General features: G+C 45.0%; 1 protein-coding gene across 1 annotated transcript in view; it reads left to right on the top strand.

Annotated features, from left to right (window-relative positions):
- Nucleotides 1-1,896: 1,896 nt before the first annotated feature.
- Nucleotides 1,897-20,303, top strand: part of sspo (SCO-spondin) — a gene marked incomplete at both ends in the record, with an annotated part of 131,931 nt that continues 113,524 nt past the window's right edge. The window contains 16 exons of the mRNA XM_080544512.1: nt 1,897-1,949; nt 3,921-4,130; nt 4,372-4,454; nt 5,751-5,921; nt 6,078-6,301; nt 7,215-7,317; nt 7,841-7,999; nt 8,351-8,436; nt 9,454-9,579; nt 10,159-10,315; nt 14,649-14,889; nt 15,660-15,801; nt 16,778-16,904; nt 17,294-17,466; nt 19,443-19,661; nt 20,131-20,296. Coding sequence (XP_080400638.1) covers nt 1,897-1,949; nt 3,921-4,130; nt 4,372-4,454; nt 5,751-5,921; nt 6,078-6,301; nt 7,215-7,317; nt 7,841-7,999; nt 8,351-8,436; nt 9,454-9,579; nt 10,159-10,315; nt 14,649-14,889; nt 15,660-15,801; nt 16,778-16,904; nt 17,294-17,466; nt 19,443-19,661; nt 20,131-20,296 — 2,440 coding nt within the window. The remainder of the gene's footprint in view (nt 1,950-3,920; nt 4,131-4,371; nt 4,455-5,750; nt 5,922-6,077; nt 6,302-7,214; nt 7,318-7,840; nt 8,000-8,350; nt 8,437-9,453; nt 9,580-10,158; nt 10,316-14,648; nt 14,890-15,659; nt 15,802-16,777; nt 16,905-17,293; nt 17,467-19,442; nt 19,662-20,130; nt 20,297-20,303) is intronic.

The raw sequence follows: 20,303 nt of genomic DNA, 5'->3' as shown, positions 1-20,303 counted from the left end.
TTAAATATAATTGATGAGTACATAATTATCCACCCCCTAGGGTATCTTACTGTGGCTACATCCTGGAAAAGACAGATTGAAGGATCAAATTTGAATCTTTCCTTATGTACCCCTGAGAGCCAATGTTCTATGTCAACCCAGGTTTTCTGTACTCTGGGACACTCCCAGAATGCGTGTATTAGTGAGTCTTTTTTTCCACACTTTAAACAGTTATCTGATACATTACTATAATACTTATGGATTTTATCTCGCGTGTATTTTCTTAAAATATGCATGTGTGGGTTTCCAAGGTAGGCCTTGACTTGGCTGAAATGTTTGTTAAAAATGCGTCAAAAGATGTACAGTATGTATGATTTTGCAGACTCAGGAGATGGAACCTCATGTCCATGGTTTAAGTTGGCATTTAAATGTGTATCTTTGAAATATTAATTGAGATAATATTGTAATTTATTTTTCAGTGAACCAATTCTTGAGCCTCTAGTTCCAAAATGAAATGTTGTTTTTGATTGTATTGAATAAAGAATCCACAATGAGTTTAAGAAGTTTGCTAAAGTCAAGCTTCTTAAATGTCCATCTACTACCATTTGCTTGTTTATAATTTAAGAGCTCCCAATCTGCCCCTGTGTAATCCAAGGGATGGGGTAGTTGTAAAGGTTAACATTTCAAATACAAACTGAATGCTAGAAAATGTGCCCATAATGACATACAATGGATGGTCAGCAAGATGAATCCTAGCCCAAACATAGACTTCCCAACATTGTATTTGAGACCCAGACAAATCTTCTTTCTTTCACTTCATTAGAAGTACAGCAATGGCCATTTCCTGCCAGCAGTGGTTTCTGTTGACAGAAAGGGCTCTGTGGAGTATACGACTGGGAATGACACTCCCTTTCATTAGTTTACATAAGTGATTAAAGGACACAGCTGTTGGTTTTTGGCTGACTCTCTATATGAAGGACTGAGTCGTTCCTGGAAGAGATCACCATGTTAGTGACTCCTCTATGGTGGTCTGTAAGAGGGGTGTCTTGAGACCCAAAATGGCTCCCCTGCTGAAGAGGGGCTACAGTATACACTAGGTGTGGTGGCAGCTGTGTTTGATGAGTCTCCTTACTCCGGGGTCAAAGGATCAGACCAGTGATATTGGTCAGGCTGAAAGCCCCCTGGCCTGTGGCTATTGACATACTTTATTAACTAAACGCCCCTGCCATCCTTCCAGAAATGCCTCTCTTTACAGGATTAGCCCCATCTCTCTTTACAGGATTAGCCCCGGCACAAACACCTTGTTTTCCTCCCACCAGTTCTCCACTTGTATACTCCCCTGTCCCCCTTATCCTCACCCCCAAATTCATTGGACAAGGCAGGGCTACCCAGTGTCACTAGCACAGGTCTGGCACCCAATGGCCATCCTCCCAGCTGTGTCCTCTGACCTCTCGTCCAATGGCGTGAGCTCCAGATGGTACCGTACACCCCGGGAATCCCCCACCGTTTAAAACCCTGTGACGGGGGCAGCGCCCGCGCCATAAAGCAACAGATCACTAAACTGAGGACTCTAAGAACCTGGAAGCAAAAGCAGGAGGAAGAGTTGATTCAAGAGGAAGACACTGCTAGGGATATATTGCATAAAGGGCAATAGAGTCCTGAAGTATCAAGGTCTCCTTAACACCACTCCAGACTGAGGTAACTAGTTCCTGTCTCAGCCGTCTTGGCAGCACTGGATTGAAAAAACAAAACAACATTCATAGATATGGACTTTTCTGACACAGATGAATAGAATTTTTTTTTTTTTTTTTACATGACATGTTTTCTTTCTGCATGTCTGTTCAGATCCCTTACAGCGTCGTCGGTCAGAGAGACAGAGACAGAGAGACAGAGAGACAGAGAGACAGAGAGAGCACGATGAAGGCTCTGCTGCTTTCTCTGCTGGGACTACGTCTGGTGATGGGGATGGGGTAAGAACTTCTAACACATCCAACCCTATTCTGGAGGCCAGGTCATCACTGCCTAGAACCGAATAGATACTAGCCAGTAGATAGTTGTAGGACTTAAAAACTACAAGAACCAGATGTCAGGTCTGGAAATGAACTGAATGGAGGGGGAAAAGGGCAGGAATGGGATGAGAAACCCATGACCTGCAGTAAGTTTTTCTTTTTTTTTTCTGAGAGGGGCACCCTCATTCCTTCTCACACTCATATTTGTTTTATTTTATTGGACAGAGAGAGTGATGATAGACAGGAAAGTAAACCATGAGCATGTCAGCAGGGCATGGGCCGGATTCAAACCCATGCCGACATGTCAGGCATATTATGTGAATGAATGAATGAATGGACTTTATTGTCATTGCTACAGTACAGGTACCAAACAACGAAATTTAGGAGGGGTGGCTCCCCTGGTGTTAGGAAAGAAAAAAAAAAAAAAACTTTTAGAAAAAGAATAAAATCACAAGAAGGTGAGGAGCTGGTTTACATAAATAAAGGCTATGTACACAATCCACTGTACTATACTGCACAGATAGTCAACTAGGGTTGTCATATTGCACAATAGTATTTTTTCACGTTATTTAAAGTGTCACAGTTTGCAGGCTTGAAATGTACATGTTTGTGCCTCAGCACTACACCTGATTTTTTCAGTCCAGCAGCTGCCATACAATCCGTCCAGACTGTCCAGGGCCCAGAACTTAGGTCTTTGCTGTGTTCAGGGCCTGGACGGCCCTGTGGTAGAAGCAGTTCTTCAGTCTGTTTGTCTTAGCGGCCGGGGTCCTGTACCTCCTTTTTGAGGGCAGCCTGATAAAGTGTACGTGCCCAGGGTGGGTCGGGTCCCTGGAGATCTTGGGTGGAGCATGTGTGCACTGTAGACCACAGGTGGATTTGAACTCGTACAATAGATAATTGTGCTTAGTCCAGGAGAATACATGGCGAAGTAAAGTGCATGTATGCAAAGTCATTCAATGTGAAACTTAATGAAATTTCTATGAAAACTATAAGCCTGATATGAATGAACTTAGAATATTATAAGAAGAAGGTAATTGGCTGTGAAGGAAGCACTGATTGCTTTACAGTTATAAAGCAATACACTATGCAACAGTGTTACAGGGACAGTGGTACAGGGCCACCAGGACAAAAACATCACGCCACTTGAACAGTTTCTTCCCCAAAGCCAGAGCCCTCTTCAATAACTCCTGATCATAGCCACTTGCACTTTACATGTTCTTGCACTAAGTTGTACAGTATATTTATTCATAATATTCACTCATATTGGTACTGTATATGTGTATATTCTGTCTGTCTGTTTTGTTGTATTGTCGTCTTGCTGTTATATGTACTGTAGCTTGTTTAGCATGGTAGAATACCAAGTCATGTTCCTAGTGCACTGCACATGGCGAATAAAGTTGAATTGAATTTAATTGAATTAGGGTTAGGGTTAGGGTTAGGGTTAATTTTCCAGATATCATTACCAGGAGTAGTATGGAAGGTGTGACAGTAGTGTGCATGGCTGGAGCACATCTCCTCTTTCACTCTCTCTCTCTCTCTCTCCCTCTCTCTCTCTCTCTCTCTCTCTCTCTCTCTCTCTCTCTCTCTCTCTCTCTCTCTCTCTCTCTCTCTCTCTCTCTGTCTATCTCTCTGTCTATCTGTCTCAAACACCTCCATTCCAAACATAAATGTACATTTTTACCTCCAATAATTTTGCATTGAAGAGTTAATTATCAACATTCTGTATTGATTTGCATTGATCTTCTGCTACAGCATAATAGTCAGTTTGAGGGAAAGTCACCCCCCAGATTGTTTGTGTATACCCATCCCCAAATACTGCAATCCTTTCTTGATTGATTTCCATATTTTTCTCTCTCTGTTCTCACACTTATCTTTGCTCCCTTTATCTTTACTGGTTTTCACTCCATTTGATCTGATTTGACTTCACTCCAGGCACTGGTGTGAACACACGGTGGAAGAAATAGCGGAGCTGATAATATCCCCCCGCTTGCAGCAGGAGGTGGACTGTTCCGAGGTGTACCAATACAACACGCAGGGCTGGAGGCTGGATGTGGACAGGATGCGCCACATGCATGGGGGGGATGACGGCATTGCATTGTACTACAAACAACAGGGTCCAAAAGCATCCTGCTACGTATACAAGTGAGAAGATGACCAATCATACATACCACTACTTTTCTAAATTATTATTATTGACACAATATTGTTGCCCCTAGAGCTGGTCTTGGGTCAGTTTTTTTTTTCATCTGATGAAATTGTGTCCAATGCTATAACATCGCACATGAGTAAAGTGTGTATGTGTGTGTGTGTGTGTGTGTGTGTGTGTGTGTGTGTGTGTGTGTGTGTGTGATGTGATATCTTTCCCCTATGTGTTCGTCTCTAGACCCCCACAGATGGAGAACCAGAGGTTGAATAAGACAACAAGGGGATGCTGTGAAGGCTGGGCCGGTCCGCGCTGCTCCCAGGGTAAGGGTAGAAGGACTTATTAGCATCATTCCAGTCTGTTACTGTTGATGCCATGTACTGTGTATCTCTTCTAATGATGTTGCAATCATTAGACTTGTGTTAACTAGTGAGAGTAGAAGGTAGAAGGTAGAAGGTAGAAGGTATCAAAGCACATTGGTTAAAACCCTGAAAGGGTTGTGGGCAATGCGCACAGGTTTGTGGAAATGCACAGACATCTCTCATGGCTTCCTGTAGAAAACAGATAAATGACAAGAAACCACAGTATTTTTCTGACCAAGTAGTGTACATCAGAAAATAACTATCTGACCAGACAGGCCAGTTCAGGATATCTCTTACCACCTAGACCTAGGACACATCTCTTACCACCTACACCTAGGACAAATCTACTACCACCTACACCTAGGACACATCTCTTACCACCTACACCTAGGACAAATCTACTACCACCTACACCTAGGACACATCTTCTCAAATCTACTGTAATTTACAGAGCCATTACAGGATGGAACTCTTTACCTAAGCACGTTATTAAAACTAATTCTAGAGGCACTTTTAAGAAAACAATGAATACAATAATACATTAAACTCTTCTTTTCTTTTTTAAAAATTATATTATATTTGTAAGCAATGTGATGCCTGTATGTATAATGTTTATAATTGTCTGTAAGTATATAATGTTTATAATTGTCTGTAAGTATATAATGTTGATTTTTGTGTCGGACCCCAGGAAACCTAGCTGATGTCATGGCATCAGCTAATGGGTGTCCTAATAAACACAAACTAAAAACCTCCCTCCCTGGACACAAACTAAAAACCTCCCTCCCTGGACACAAACTAAAAACCTCCCTCCCTGGACACAAACTAAAAACCTCCCTGGACACAAACTAAAAACCTCCCTCCCTGGACACAAACTAAAAACCTCCCTGGACACAAACTAAAAACCTCCCTCCCTGGACACAAACTAAAAACCTCCCTCCCTGGACACAAACTCCGTGAATCATTCCCCTTTGGCAGGGAATGACCAAAAACCTCGAAAACCGTGTCTTCCCGACAGCAGTTCACCTCATTAACGCACCCTGCTACCCCCACGCACACTGACTGTTATCTTGACCCCCACTGACACCAAATAGTCACACTGCACTATTCTTATAAACACTTTTCCATTCTCCATGTTTTTGTCTGTTTTTTGCTCTGTTTATTGTTATGCACCACCAGACCAAAGCAAATTCCTTGTATGTGGAAAAAACCTACTTGGCAATAAATGTGTTTTGGATTGGGATTGTTCCTCTCTCTCAGGGGTGGGTGTGAGGGGCCAGTGTTACTCTACCTGGCGGTGTGATGACTTCCTGGGGACCCACAACTCCTCTCTGATGCCCATGGAGCAGTGCTGTGGCAGCCTATGGGGACTCAGCTGGAGGAATGTCTCTGACCAGACCTGCCTTTCCTGTACCTACACCCTGCTACCTGGTCAGTTACTGTACCTACACCCTGCTACCTGGTCAGTTACTGTACCTACACCCTGCTACCTGGTCAGTTACTGTACCTACACCCTGCTACCTGGTCAGTTACTGTACCTACACCCTCCTACCTGGTCAGTAGTATCAGTATAGTGTCTTCCTCCAGACTCCCAGGTGTCCCCGCTGATACGTGGGGGTCTTCTGGGGAGTGCAAGGAACCCCCAGGACTCGGCCACCTGTCTGACCTGGGGAGGGGCGCACTACCGGACTTTTGACAGGAAGCACTTCAACTTCCAGGGCAGCTGTACCTACGTCCTGGCCTCCTCCACTGACGGCACCTGGGCCGTCTACATCAGCACCGTGTGTGACGGCAGGGGAGCCTGCAGCAAGGTAGGGCTGTCTCTGTCTGTCTCTGTCTGTCTCTGTCTGTCTCTGTCTGTCTCTGTCTGTCTCTGTCTGTCTCTGTCTGTCTCTGTCTGTCTCTGTCTGTCTCTGTCTGTCTCTGTTTGTCTCTGTCTGTCTCTGTTTGTCTCTGTCTGTCTCTGTCTGTCTCTGTCTGTCTCTGTCTGTCTCTGTCTGTCTCTGTCTGTCTCTGTCTGTCTCTGTTTGTCTCTGTCTGTCTCTGTCTGTCTCTGTTTGTCTCTGTCTGTCTCTGTCTGTCTCTGTCTGTCTCTGTCTGTCTCTGTCTGTCTCTGTCTGTCTCTGTCTGTCTCTGTTTGTCTCTGTCTGTCTCTGTTTGTCTCTGTCTGTCTCTGTCTGTCTCTGTCTGTCTCTGTCTGTCTCTGTCTGTCTCTGTCTGTCTCTGTTTGTCTCTGTCTGTCTCTGTCTGTCTCTGTCTGTCTCTGTCTGTCTCTGTCTGTCTCTGTCTGTCTCTGTCTGTCTCTGTCTGTCTCTGTCTGCCTCTGTCTGCTAGCTGCAGCAAGGTAGGGCTGTCTCTGTCTGTCTGTCTCTGTCTGCTAGCTTCACTTGGTCACTCCTCATATCTCCTCATATCTCCTCATATCTCCTCATATCTCATATCTCCTCATATCTCCTCATATCTCCTCATATCTCCTCACATCTCCTCATATCTCCTCATATCTCCTCATATCTCCTCATATCTCCTCATATCTCCTCACATCTCCTCATATCTCCTCACATCTCCTCATATCTCCTCATATCTCCTCATATCTCCTCCACTACATGGAAACCCATGTGTGATGAATGTTGTTGTACTGCCAGACACACTGAAGAGGATTTGAAAGCCGTAGAAATTCTGACTAACTTGTGTTTGTGTGTGTGTGTGTGTGTGTCCTTCCCACAGGCTCTGAGGATGATGCTGGGACTAGACCTGGTCTCTGTTCACCGTAGGAACCTAACACTCAACAGCATGCTGGTGCCCCATGGAGAACCCCTATTCCAAAATGGTACTATACTGTCTTCCAAACCACCTCTTCTTCCTTTTGTCATCCCTCCATTGATACTGACATTCTTGCCAAGCTCATAGGTAAAGCAGTCAAAGAAATAGCTAATGTGTGACACATTCTAATGCTTTGGTCCTCATGTCGGGATCTGATGTAATGATTTCTTTCGAAAAATGTGAATACATTTCTGCGTTGTTGAAAATCAATGACACATCGCTAGTCAACTAACACAGCTTGTTTTGTAAGCCTGCTAACAATGTAAAATAGTGTTCTAGTTAACTAGGTAGCAGTGGGGATTACTCACCCAATCCATTTCGTTACAGTATTTTGGCTCGACTAGCGAGTTTGTGTTGTGATTCTCAACAGTGTTAAAACATAGTTCCGTGTTTCAAAAGAAAAGTCTGAACATTTGATTGGCTGCTGACATGCGGACCAAATGATCAGACTGTGTCACATATGTGTAGCATAATGCTGTATGCTGATGTCTCTACCTCCCTTCCCTCTCCCTCCCCATGTCTCTGTGTAGGGGTGAGTGTCCACTGGCTGGGTGACTTTGTGTTTGTGGAGAGTGGTCTGGGGGTCAGGGTGAAGTCTGACATGGGCAGCACCGTCTACCTGACGGTCACCGCTGAGCATGTGGGTACAACCAGGGGGCTGTGTGGGCTCTACAACAACAACGCAGACGGTGAGGGAATGACAATCAAGCCCAAACTCCTTTTGTTTGAACTTGACTATTGAACTTGACTTTTATCACATTAGCCACTTTGTGACACCGCTTTCAATGCCTGATGTTTTCTTTACTGTTCTGGTGTTTTGTCCTTTGGGTCGTTGATTTGTACATGTCAGAGATATGAAGAAAAAGCTATGTTTTATATTATTATATTATATATTTTCCTACAGTTGTGTTTGTTTGAGCTAAAAACTGTTGTTTGTCATGAAGATCTGTGGCTCTATCCTCCAGTTTATTAACTAGCCTCCTAGCCAGTCTGTGGCCGATGAGAGAGTCACTGGCCTTCTTTCTCTCCTATCTGTCCAGATGACTTCACCATCATGAGTGGAGGTGTGTCCCAGTACGCTGCCAGTTTTGGAAACTCGTGGCGAGTGCCTGACCAGCAGACTGAGGTAGAGCTTCCCACACTTGTTATTGTGGATGCCTTATGCCTTATCATTTACTTTGAAATACATCTCAAAACTGAGTTTGCAGACCTCTGGTTTCCCTGCTCTTGCAGGAGTGAACAGTATGGGTTACACTGTTGGTCCAATGATACTAGATATGTAATGAAATATGGTTTTGTATCTGCAGACATTAGAATAAGAAAGGGGTCTGCTAGTCAGTTACATGGCCACTTTCTGCTACAGGCATTGACTGACAAAGCCATGTGGGTAGCTGCATATGCAGCATGTGTGTTGTCTCGGGTCGGGTATGTGCAGACCACATTCAAACAGTTGATTGAGGATTGATTGGCAAATCAAACATCGTTTGTTTGTTTTGTTTCTTTACCCAGTATGTGCTGTGTGCTGTATGATACTATTTTGCTTGGACAATAATATTTTTGCTTGACGCTTTCTGAGCTTTTGGAGCCGCAAGACATCTATTAGAATGGCTGTTAGAGATAGTAACGCTACCATTCTATTAGAATGGCTGTTAGAGATAGTAACGCTACCATTCTATTAGAATGGCTGTTAGAGATAGTAACGCTACCATTCTATTAGAATGGCTGTTAGAGATAGTAACGCTGCCATTCTATTAGAATGGCTGTTAGAGATAGTAACGCTACCATTCTATTAGAATGACTGTTAGAGATAGTAACGCTGCCATTCTATTAGAATGGCTGTTAGCATGTTAGGTCATGTTTTCTGCACCTCTGGTAGCAGTTTGCCGGCAGTGTACATTTTGTTCAAATAAATTCTTAGCGAAACTCAAAACAAAATAGCAGGCTAACGATGATCGATTGATGAGGATTAGTGTCAGGTTTAAGAGGTGAGGATAAGTTTGAGATATCTTTGCTGGGTGTCAACGGGTGTCAAACCGAGGTAGTCGCAAAGATCGTCTCTTCAACTGTTAATGATCTGTTTGGGAGTCGTTTGGTGCATGCTGGGTAATGTCTGTAAAGTCTGCCCATCCTTCGTCTTCTTCAGGACTGCAGCGATGCTGCGGAGCTGGGCCACAGCTGTGACGTCAGCAGAGACAGTGACCTGCGCAGGGAGGCGGAGGCAGCCTGTCAGCGGCTGCTGCAGAGCCCCTTCTCACAGTGTCACCGCAGGGTGAGAACCTGCTGCAACCTCACACTGTTCACCACCAGACTGCTGCTGTATGCTTCTAGTTTCCTAGAACAAACAAGATATCAGAGACATTACACCCTTTATTATTATAATAATAATTATTATTATTACACCATTTCAACAAAACGGATCTGTTATCTGGCACACACCAATCTTGGACAGCTTTGAGACAAACCTTCACCCCCACACTACCCCCAACCAAACAAACATACCAGCACATTCACACACCAGTACACACACACACCAGTACACACACACACACACACACACACACACACACACACACACACACACACACACACACACACACACACACACACACACACACACACACTCGCCAGGGAGAAACCAATTCCAAAATATAACAGACATTTTTATACAATCCTCCATTCTTCATATTCCAACACTGACGGCAATTTAGATCAATAACTGATGCCGAATGAATCCTCATGTATTCCCCTGAATGAATCCTCATGTATTCCCCTGAATGAATCCTCATGTATTCCCCTGAATGAATCCTCATGTATTCCCCTGTTCAATAACTCTGATCTACCCATGCAGGTGGACCCAGCGGCCTACGTAGACACCTGTCTGTACCTGTACTGTAGCCTGGGGACCAGAGACAGAGAGGGGGCTACCTGTGACACTCTGGCCAGCTACGCCCGGGAGTGTGCCCAACAACATGTCATCCTCAGCTGGCGGAGCACAGGGCTGTGTGGTAAGAAGCTCTGGAGCCTCCTCTCCTCTATCTAACATCCTCCACCTCCTCTAGTCTCTCTAACATCCTCCACCTCCTCTAGTCTGTCTAACATCCTCCACCTCCTCTAGTCTATCTAACATCCTCCACCTCCTCTCCTCTATCTAACATCCTCCACCTCCTCTCCTCTATCTAACATCCTCCACCTCCTCTCCTCTATCTAACATCCTCCACCTCCTCTAGTCTGTCTAACATCCTCCACCTCCTCTAGTCTGTCTAACATCCTCCACCTCCTCTAGTCTGTCTAACATCCTCCACCTCCTCTAGTCTATCTAACATCCTCCACCTCCTCTATCTAACATCCTCCACCTCCTCTCCTCTATCTAACATCCTCCACCTCCTCTCCTCTATCTAACATCCTCCACCTCCTCTCCTCTATCTAACATCCTCCACCTCCTCTCCTCTATCTAACATCCTCCACCTCCTCTCCTCTATCTAACATCCTCCACCTCCTCTCCTCTATCTAACATCCTCCACCTCCTCTAGTCTGTCTAACATCCTCCACCTCCTCTCCTCTATCTAACATCCTCCACCTCCTCTCCTCTATCTAACATCCTCCACCTCCTCTCCTCTATCTAACATCCTCCACCTCCTCTAGTCTCTCTAACATCCTCCACCTCCTCTCCTCTATCTAACATCCTCCACCTCCTCTCCTCTATCTAACATCCTCCACCTCCTCTCCTCTATCTAACATCCTCCACCTCCTCTCCTCTATCTAACATCCTCCACCTCCTCTCCTCTATCTAACATCCTCCACCTCCTCTCCTCTATCTAACATCCTCCACCTCCTCTCCTCTATCTAACATCCTCCACCTCCTCTAGTCTATCTAACATCCTCCACCTCCTCTCCTCTGTCTAACATCCTCCACCTCCTCTATCTAACATCCTCCACCTCCTCTCCTCTATCTAACATCCTCCACCTCCTCTAGTCTATCTAACATCCTCCACCTCCTCTAGTCTATCTAACATCCTCCACCTCCTCTCCTCTATCTAACATCCTCCACCTCCTCTAGTCTATCTAACATCCTCCACCTCCTCTCCTCTATCTAACATCCTCCACCTCCTCTCCTCTATCTAACATCCTCCACCTCCTCTCCTCTATCTAACATCCTCCACCTCCTCTCCTCTATCTAACATCCTCCACCTCCTCTCCTCTATCTAACATCCTCCACCTCCTCTAGTCTATCTAACATCCTCCACCTCCTCTAGTCTATCTAACATCCTCCACCTCCTCTAGTCTAACATCCTCCACCTCCTCTCCTCTATCTAACATCCTCCACCTCCTCTATCTAACATCCTCCACCTCCTCTCCTCTATCTAACATCCTCCACCTCCTCTAGTCTGTCTAACATCCTCCACCTCCTCTAGTCTGTCTAACATCCTCCACCTCCTCTCCTCTATCTAACATCCTCCACCTCCTCTATCTAACATCCTCCACCTCCTCTAGTCTCTCTAACATCCTCCACCTCCTCTAGTCTATCTAACATCCTCCACCTCCTCTAGTCTATCTAACATCCTCCACCTCCTCTAGTCTATCTAACATCCTCCACCTCCTCTCCTCTATCTAACATCCTCCACCTCCTCTCCTCTATCTAACATCCTCCACCTCCTCTCCTCTATCTAACATCCTCCACCTCCTCTAGTCTGTCTAACATCCTCCACCTCCTCTAGTCTGTCTAACATCCTCCACCTCCTCTAGTCTCTCTAACATCCTCCACCTCCTCTCCTCTATCTAACATCCTCCTCTCCTCTATCTAACATCCTCCACCTCCTCTAGTCTATCTAACATCCTCCACCTCCTCTCCTCTATCTAACATCCTCCACCTCCTCTAGTCTATCTAACATCCTCCACCTCCTCTCCTCTATCTAACATCCTCCACCTCCTCTAGTCTCTCTAACATCCTCCACCTCCTCTAGTCTATCTAACATCCTCCACCTCCTCTCCTCTATCTAACATCCTCCACCTCCTCTCCTCTATCTAACATCCTCCACCTCCTCTCCTCTATCTAACATCCTCCACCTCCTCTAGTCTGTCTAACATCCTCCACCTCCTCTAGTCTATCTAACATCCTCCACCTCCTCTAGTCTCTCTAACATCCTCCACCTCCTCTAGTCTATCTAACATCCTCCACCTCCTCTAGTCTATCTAACATCCTCCACCTCCTCTCCTCTATCTAACATCCTCCACCTCCTCTAGTCTATCTAACATCCTCCACCTCCTCTAGTCTATCTAACATCCTCCACCTCCTCTCCTCTATCTAACATCCTCCACCTCCTCTCCTCTATCTAACATCCTCCACCTCCTCTAGTCTATCTAACATCCTCCACCTCCTCTAGTCTGTCTAACATCCTCCACCTCCTCTAGTCTATCTAACATCCTCCACCTCCTCTAGTCTATCTAACATCCTCCACCTCCTCTAGTCTATCTAACATCCTCCACCTCCTCTAGTCTATCTAACATCCTCCACCTCCTCTCCTCTATCTAACATCCTCCACCTCCTCTAGTCTATCTAACATCCTCCACCTCCTCTATCTAACATCCTCCACCTCCTCTCCTCTATCTAACATCCTCCACCTCCTCTCCTCTATCTAACATCCTCCACCTCCTCTCCTCTATCTAACATCCTCCACCTCCTCTCCTCTATCTAACATCCTCCACCTCCTCTAGTCTGTCTAACATCCTCCACCTCCTCTCGTCTATCTAACATCCTCCACCTCCTCTATCTAACATCCTCCACCTCCTCTCCTCTATCTAACATCCTCCACCTCCTCTCCTCTATCTAACATCCTCCACCTCCTCTCCTCTATCTAACATCCTCCACCTCCTCTCCTCTATCTAACATCCTCCACCTCCTCTAGTCTATCTAACATCCTCCACCTCCTCTAGTCTCTCTAACATCCTCCACCTCCTCTAGTCTATCTAACATCCTCCACCTCCTCTCCTCTATCTAACATCCTCCACCTCCTCTCCTCTATCTAACATCCTCCACCTCCTCTCCTCTATCTAACATCCTCCACCTCCTCTAGTCTATCTAACATCCTCCACCTCCTCTAGTCTGTCTAACATCCTCCACCTCCTCTAGTCTGTCTAACATCCTCCACCTCCTCTCCTCTATCTAACATCCTCCACCTCCTCTAGTCTGTCTAACATCCTCCACCTCCTCTAGTCTATCTAACATCCTCCACCTCCTCTAGTCTCTCTAACATCCTCCACCTCCTCTAGTCTCTCTCACATCCTCCACCTCCTCTAGTCTATCTAACATCCTCCACCTCCTCTCCTCTATCTAACATCCTCCACCTCCTCTAGTCTGTCTAACATCCTCCACCCCCTCTAGTCTATCTAACATCCTCCACCTCCTCTCCTCTATCTAACATCCTCCACCTCCTCTCCTCTATCTAACATCCTCCACCTCCTCTCCTCTATCTAACATCCTCCACCTCCTCTAGTCTATCTAACATCCTCCACCTCCTCTCCTCTATCTAACATCCTCCACCTCCTCTAGTCTCTCTAACATCCTCCACCTCCTCTAGTCTATCTAACATCCTCCACCTCCTCTAGTCTCTCTAACATCCTCCACCTCCTCTAGTCTGTCTAACATCCTCCACCTCCTCTCCTCTATCTAACATCCTCCACCTCCTCTAATCTATCTAACATCCTCCACCTCCTCTAGTCTATCTAACATCCTCCACCTCTAGTCTATCTAACATCCTCCACCTCCTCTAGTCTATCTAACATCCTCCACCTCCGCTCGGCAACTGACCAAAATGTTCTGACTTTTATTCTGAGGAATGTAAATGAAAATCAAGGACACACTCGCCAAAATAACGCCAAAATAACGCCAAAATAATGCAATGCAATGGATTCGGTGAGTAATCCCCACTACTACCTAGTTAGTGTAGAGTAGTGGGGATTACTCACTGAATCCGTTGCATTGCAATGTTTTGGCTTGGCTAGCGAGCGTGTCATTGATTTTCAACAACGTTGACATTTCTTCAAATTGTTCAGAATAAAACTCGGAACATTTTGATTGGTTGCCGACTCACCAGCTGCCGTCGCATATGTCTATGTGCTGTTCTATGGTGTTCTATGGTGTTCTATGGTGTTCTATGGTGTTCTATGGTGTTCTATGGTGTTCTATGGTGTTCTATGGTGAGCCTTAGGCCGAGAGCTTTCATACATAGTGCCCTAAAGTAAAGGGTGTGGATTATATACACTGGGGTGAGGTATCGATGGGTTCTCTCTGAGGGCTCTCACCTGTTGCTCTGTCTGTGTCTCTTCCACCATCTCTCTCAGGCCGCGTGTGTCACAGGGAACAGGTGTTCTCCGACTGTGTGTCCTCCTGCCCCCCCAGCTGTTCCTCCCCCCAGCCCCCTGCTGCGGGCCACTGCAGGGAGGAGTGTGTAGGGGGGTGTGAGTGCCCCCCTGGCCTCTACCTCCACCAGGGGGCGTGTCTGAGGAAAGACCACTGCCCATGCTTCCACAGCAGACGCACCTACCAGTCTGGAGACACCATCCAGCAGAGGTGTAACACCTGGTCAGTAGTATAGGTAGATTGGTCAGTAGTATAGGTCGATTGGTCAGTAGTATAGGTAGATTGGTCAGTAGTGTAGGTAGATTGGTCAGTAGTATAGGTAGATTGGTCAGTAGTATAGGTAGATTGGTCAGTAGTGTAGGTAGATTGGTCAGTAGTGTAGGTAGATTGGTCAGTAGTGTAGGTAGATTGGTCAGTAGTATAGGTAGATTGGTCAGTAGTATAGGTAGATTGGTCAGTAGTGTAGGTAGATTGGTCAGTAGTATAGGTAGATTGGTCAGTAGTGTAGGTAGATTGGTCAGTAGTATAGGTAGATTGGTCAGTAGTGTAGGTAGATTGGTCAGTAGTATAGGTACATTGGTCAGTAGTATAGGTAGACTGGTCAGTAGTATAGGTAGATTGGTCAGTAGTATAGGTAGATTGGTCAGTAGTGTAGGTAGATTGGTCAGTAGTATAGGTAGATTGGTCAGTAGTATAGGTAGATTGGTCAGTAGTATAGGTAGATTGGTCAGTAGTATAGGTAGATTGGTCAGTAGTGTAGGTAGATTGGTCAGTAGTGTAGGTAGATTGGTAGTCAGTAGTATAGGTAGATACCTATAGAGCACGCACGCACACACACACACACACACACACACACACACACACACACACACACACACACACACACACACACACACACACAGGGGGAGGCTGGTGGCTGCCTACTTGTACTCTGCAATGACAATAAAATTGAATCTAATCTAATCTAATCTAATCTCTCTCCCCATCTCCAGTGTGTGTAGAGCGGGTCAGTGGCAGTGCTCAGGGGAGAGGTGCGCTGCCCAGTGCAGTCTGATGGGGGCGCTACAGGTCACCACCTTTGACAGGAAGCGGTATTCTCTGCAGGGAGGCGACTGCCAATTCATGGCCTTGGAGGTGAGATACACCTCCATAGGCTTATTATCATACCCATAATACAAATACAAAAAAAAATGAAAATAATAATATATAATGTATATATCACGACAACTGCCAATGGCCCCTGGCCTGAGCTAGATGACTCTTCCTGCTACAACTGGTGAATTGATGATTCACTTGCTTATGTATCGATTGTAAATCGCTTTGGAATAAGGCGTCTGCTAAATGCCAAATATGTAAATGTAAATGTATGATTATATCTTTAGGGACCGGTTTCACAGACAGGGCTTGAGCCTAGACCTGGACTAGATCACACTTTCAATGTGAAACATCTCCATTGAAGATGCTTTTTAGTCTAGGATTAGGATTAGGATTAAACCTTGTCTGTGAAACCAGCCCTGCATGTCTGTTGGAGGTGATTTATTTGTTTATTTGTTTATTTATTGGAAGGATCCCCATTAGCTATACCCATAGACATTAGCTATACCCATAGACATTAGCTATACCCATAGACATTAGCTATACCCATAGACATTAGCTATACCCATAGACATTAGCTATACCCATAGGCAATAGCTATACCCATAGACATTAGCTATACCCATAGACATTAGCTATACCCATAGACATTAGCTATACCCATAGACATTAGCTATACCCATAGACATTAGCTATACCCATAGGCATGAGCTATACCCATAGACATTAGCTATACCCATAGACATTAGCTATACCCATAGGCATTAGCTATACCCATAGGCATGAGCTGCTTTTAGTGGGGTCCACATTTAAAACATACATTACAAATAACATTTAACATTTAAAACATACTTTAAATTACAAATATCAAACATTAAAACCTACATTACAAATATTAAACATTAAAATATATCATACAATTCAGCATAATATAAAACATTTATATATCTAGTTACATAAAAATGGATATATCAGAAAATGGATATGTGTGATGTCTGTGCGTGCGTGTGTGCAGGACTTTGTGGACAGGAAGCTGGTGGTCACCGTCCGAGGAGGGGCGTGTGAGTCTGGGGGAGGACAGGGCTGCCTCAGAGAGATGTCCATCACCGCCCACCGCACCACAGTCACGCTCACGGCCAAAGGTCGGTAGGCGGAATGAAATGAATGTGATGTGTCCTGGGCCAATGATTCATATTCAGATTCAGATTCAGATTCAGATTCAGATTCAGATTCAGATTCAGATTCATTGTCATTGAGAAAGTACTCGTACAAAGTACAAAGACAACGAAACGCAGTTTCAGAAATGTAGATGTGTTTTAGTACATTACATTGATTCGTCTAGTTTGTTTTGTATTGTTTTGCATACAGGTGCAATATAAAGAGAGTGTATATATACTACACACATGTATGCACTCACTGCAATGTAAGTGGCTTTGGATAAAAGCGTCAGCTAAATGGCATATCTACGTATATATCAGCTGAATGGCATATCTACGTATATATCAGCTAAATGGCATATCTACGTATATAGGTGCAGTTACTGTGAACGGCCAGCGGGAGGCGCTGCCTGTGGTGACGGGGGACATGGCGGTGCGGCGGGCCTCCTCCTCCTTCCTGGTGGTCCAGGCGTTTGGGGCACAGCTGATGTGGCACCTTGACGGACCCCTGGCGCTGATCACCCTGCAGCCTGGCTTCGCCCACAAGGTGAACCTGCTGTAGTTACATGTTTACCCTACGTTCATCATCACACAAGGTGAACCTGGGGGCCGTTCCACTAAAGTGGATTAGTATATCGGCGATTGAAATAAATCAGTCGATCAGGCAACTCGAGATTGGAATTCAAGCCTCAGGTGATTCCTCGAACGAGGATCAGGCTTGTGTCATCAGTGTTCACAGAACACCGGCTTACACATCCTCGATATGGGCGCGTGCACGCAGACATAAAGAGCCCCGAAGAGTCGATCTGTCGAAATGAAGATACTCCACTCTGCAGGGGTCCTACATTTGCGCAGCATTCCGAATTATTGATCTTTATGAAGACGGAAAAATAAGATGTAAAATAGTGCAATACTGCCGCAATTAACAAGGCGAGGGAAATGGTTTGGCAAGAAATTGCTGACCGATTAAATGCGTAGGTCATACTAGCCCCAGTTATTGTTATATGTTCATATTTTAATAAATTAATATTTACTACTGTGGTGATATCAGCAGCAGGCTACAAGCCGTCATATCATCACAATGGCCTAGTGGTATCGACCGCTGCCATAGTATTTAATCGTCATTTTAAATCGATGGTTCAAATCCCTCTTCAGACGCACTTTTTACTGCATTTCGTTGTCTGAATCTAATCTAAAATCTCATCTAAAAAAGTATGTAGGCTATACAATTATGGTGCAGGCTAATTTACAAGAACTGACACGATTACAATGGTGTTTGAAGCCTTTGCATGAAGGTTTCGGTTAAATGTAAAAATAAAAAAAATCACTAAAATCAAGTCTCGAACTCGCAACCTTCGGAACTCTTGCTGGTTGCCTTAACCACTGCGCCAGCCAGACCGCTGTGGCAAAAGCAATGCAAGTTAATAAAGATACCTATTTATTTAATTTTATTTTTTACACTTTTTAATTTATTTATCTATTGATCTATCTATCACACTTTCAAAATATCAAGTTATCTATCACACAATCAAACTATCTATCGATCGATCACACTTTCAAAATATCAAATTATCTATCTATCACACAGTCAAACTATCTATCTATCTATCTATCTCTACTTGAGGAACTGTCGTTCGGGATGTAGTTTCCGCCTGTGAGCCTTTTTTGACGCACGCATTACCTTAGCCAGCCTGTAAGTCTGCTCGGGACCAGGCTAATTATATCTGACTCAGAAGGATATGTTGCATAGCAACCAAACAGCGAATTATTTGAGCCACATTGATGGCACCGAACGCAAGCTAACATTATCGCCGATTAGAACTTTATCGAGGATTAGAAGATAATCCACAGTTGACGTTCATCACACAAGGTGAACCTGCTGTAGTTACATGTTTACGCTCTGGCCATCAGGTCACTTACTGCATTGACACTGTTGCCGTGTGAAAACTTTGAAAGCCATTTTCTCTCTTAGTTGGTTTGAGGTGTACTGACATTCAAATACTCATATCTTCTTCAACTTTTTTTCAGATTTCAATGTATGACACATCATTTGAAAGCTGACAACCTGCCCTTTCATAATCTGTCAAAAACGGAAAAATGACCTCCCCCTACTTGCGGCCTTTTTCACCAGACCCTGTCACAATTCTAATGTAGAGTTGTGTATTGTTATACATTGTATTGAAGTGTAGTGTACTGCGCTATGCTGAAGTGGTACCACAGTGCACTGTGATGGTACTTTAACACAGGTAGTTCATCTAGCGGGAGCGTAGAGGTTAGAGAGGCCAGATAGCAATCAGAAGTTCGCTGGTTCGATCTTCCGCCTCAAGAGGGAGCTGCATGTGAGTTGGTGACGGGAGGGTTGCTGGCATCATATCTAAGGTGCCTACCACTGTTGTTGTGCCCTTGAGCAAGGCACTTAACCCCTAATTGCTCCAGGTGTGTTGACTATGGCTGACCCTGTGCCTAGAGCAAAAAAATACTAATTTTACTCATTTATTTGAATCTAATCTAATCTCCTTGCAGGTCCGAGGGCTGTGTGGAACACTGAGCTGGAACCAGCATGATGACTTCACCACTCCTGAGGGGGACGTGGAGAACACCGTCTCCTCCTTCGCTGCCAAGTTCACCTCCGGGGAGTGTTCCCTTCCCAGAGACGCTCCGGCCGACCCCTGCAGCACGTACAGCCAGAGACGACGCTACGCAGAGGCCGTCTGCTCCGTCATACACAGCCCCGTGTTCCAGGTCAGTGGAGGTCAGGGGAGGCTGGTGGAGGTAGAAATCGGAGGACGGTGTTTGTTAACGTTCCTCATTCCGTACCATACATTACAATGAGCCCGTTCTACGATTTCTATCTCCACCAACCTCCTCCTGTGTGTGTGTGTAAGTGTGTGTGTGGGTGTGTGTGTGTGTGTGTGAGTGTGTGTGTACTTACTTAAAAATGGGGTCATATCCTTTATACGTCTACGTATAAATACATCCAGTATATTATTTCCTATCCTTATCTATGCATGTATACATATAGTATAGACTTATATGTATACATATAGTATAGACTTATCTATGCATGTATACATATAGTATATCCTTATCTATGCATGTATACATATAGTATATCCTTATCTATGCATGTATACATATAGTATAGACTTATCTATGCATGTATACATATAGTACAGACATGCTGTTTATCACCTGTCCATCTCTCTGTCAGCCCTGCCACTATGTGGTGGAGAGGGAGCCCTACCATCGCCTGTGTCTGACTGAGATGTGCAGCTGTGCCCCCCCGAGGTCCTGTCAATGTACCGTCCTCACCGCCTACGCACGCCACTGTGCCCAGGAGGGGGCGCTCATCAGCTGGCGTAACAGCACCTTCTGCCGTAAGAG

The sequence above is a fragment of the Nansenia antarctica genome (assembly GCF_963989245.1).
Source record: "Nansenia antarctica genome assembly, chromosome: 13".
Lineage (NCBI taxonomy): Eukaryota > Metazoa > Chordata > Actinopteri > Argentiniformes > Microstomatidae > Nansenia > Nansenia antarctica.
This window is presented reverse-complemented; position numbering and strand designations above follow the sequence as displayed.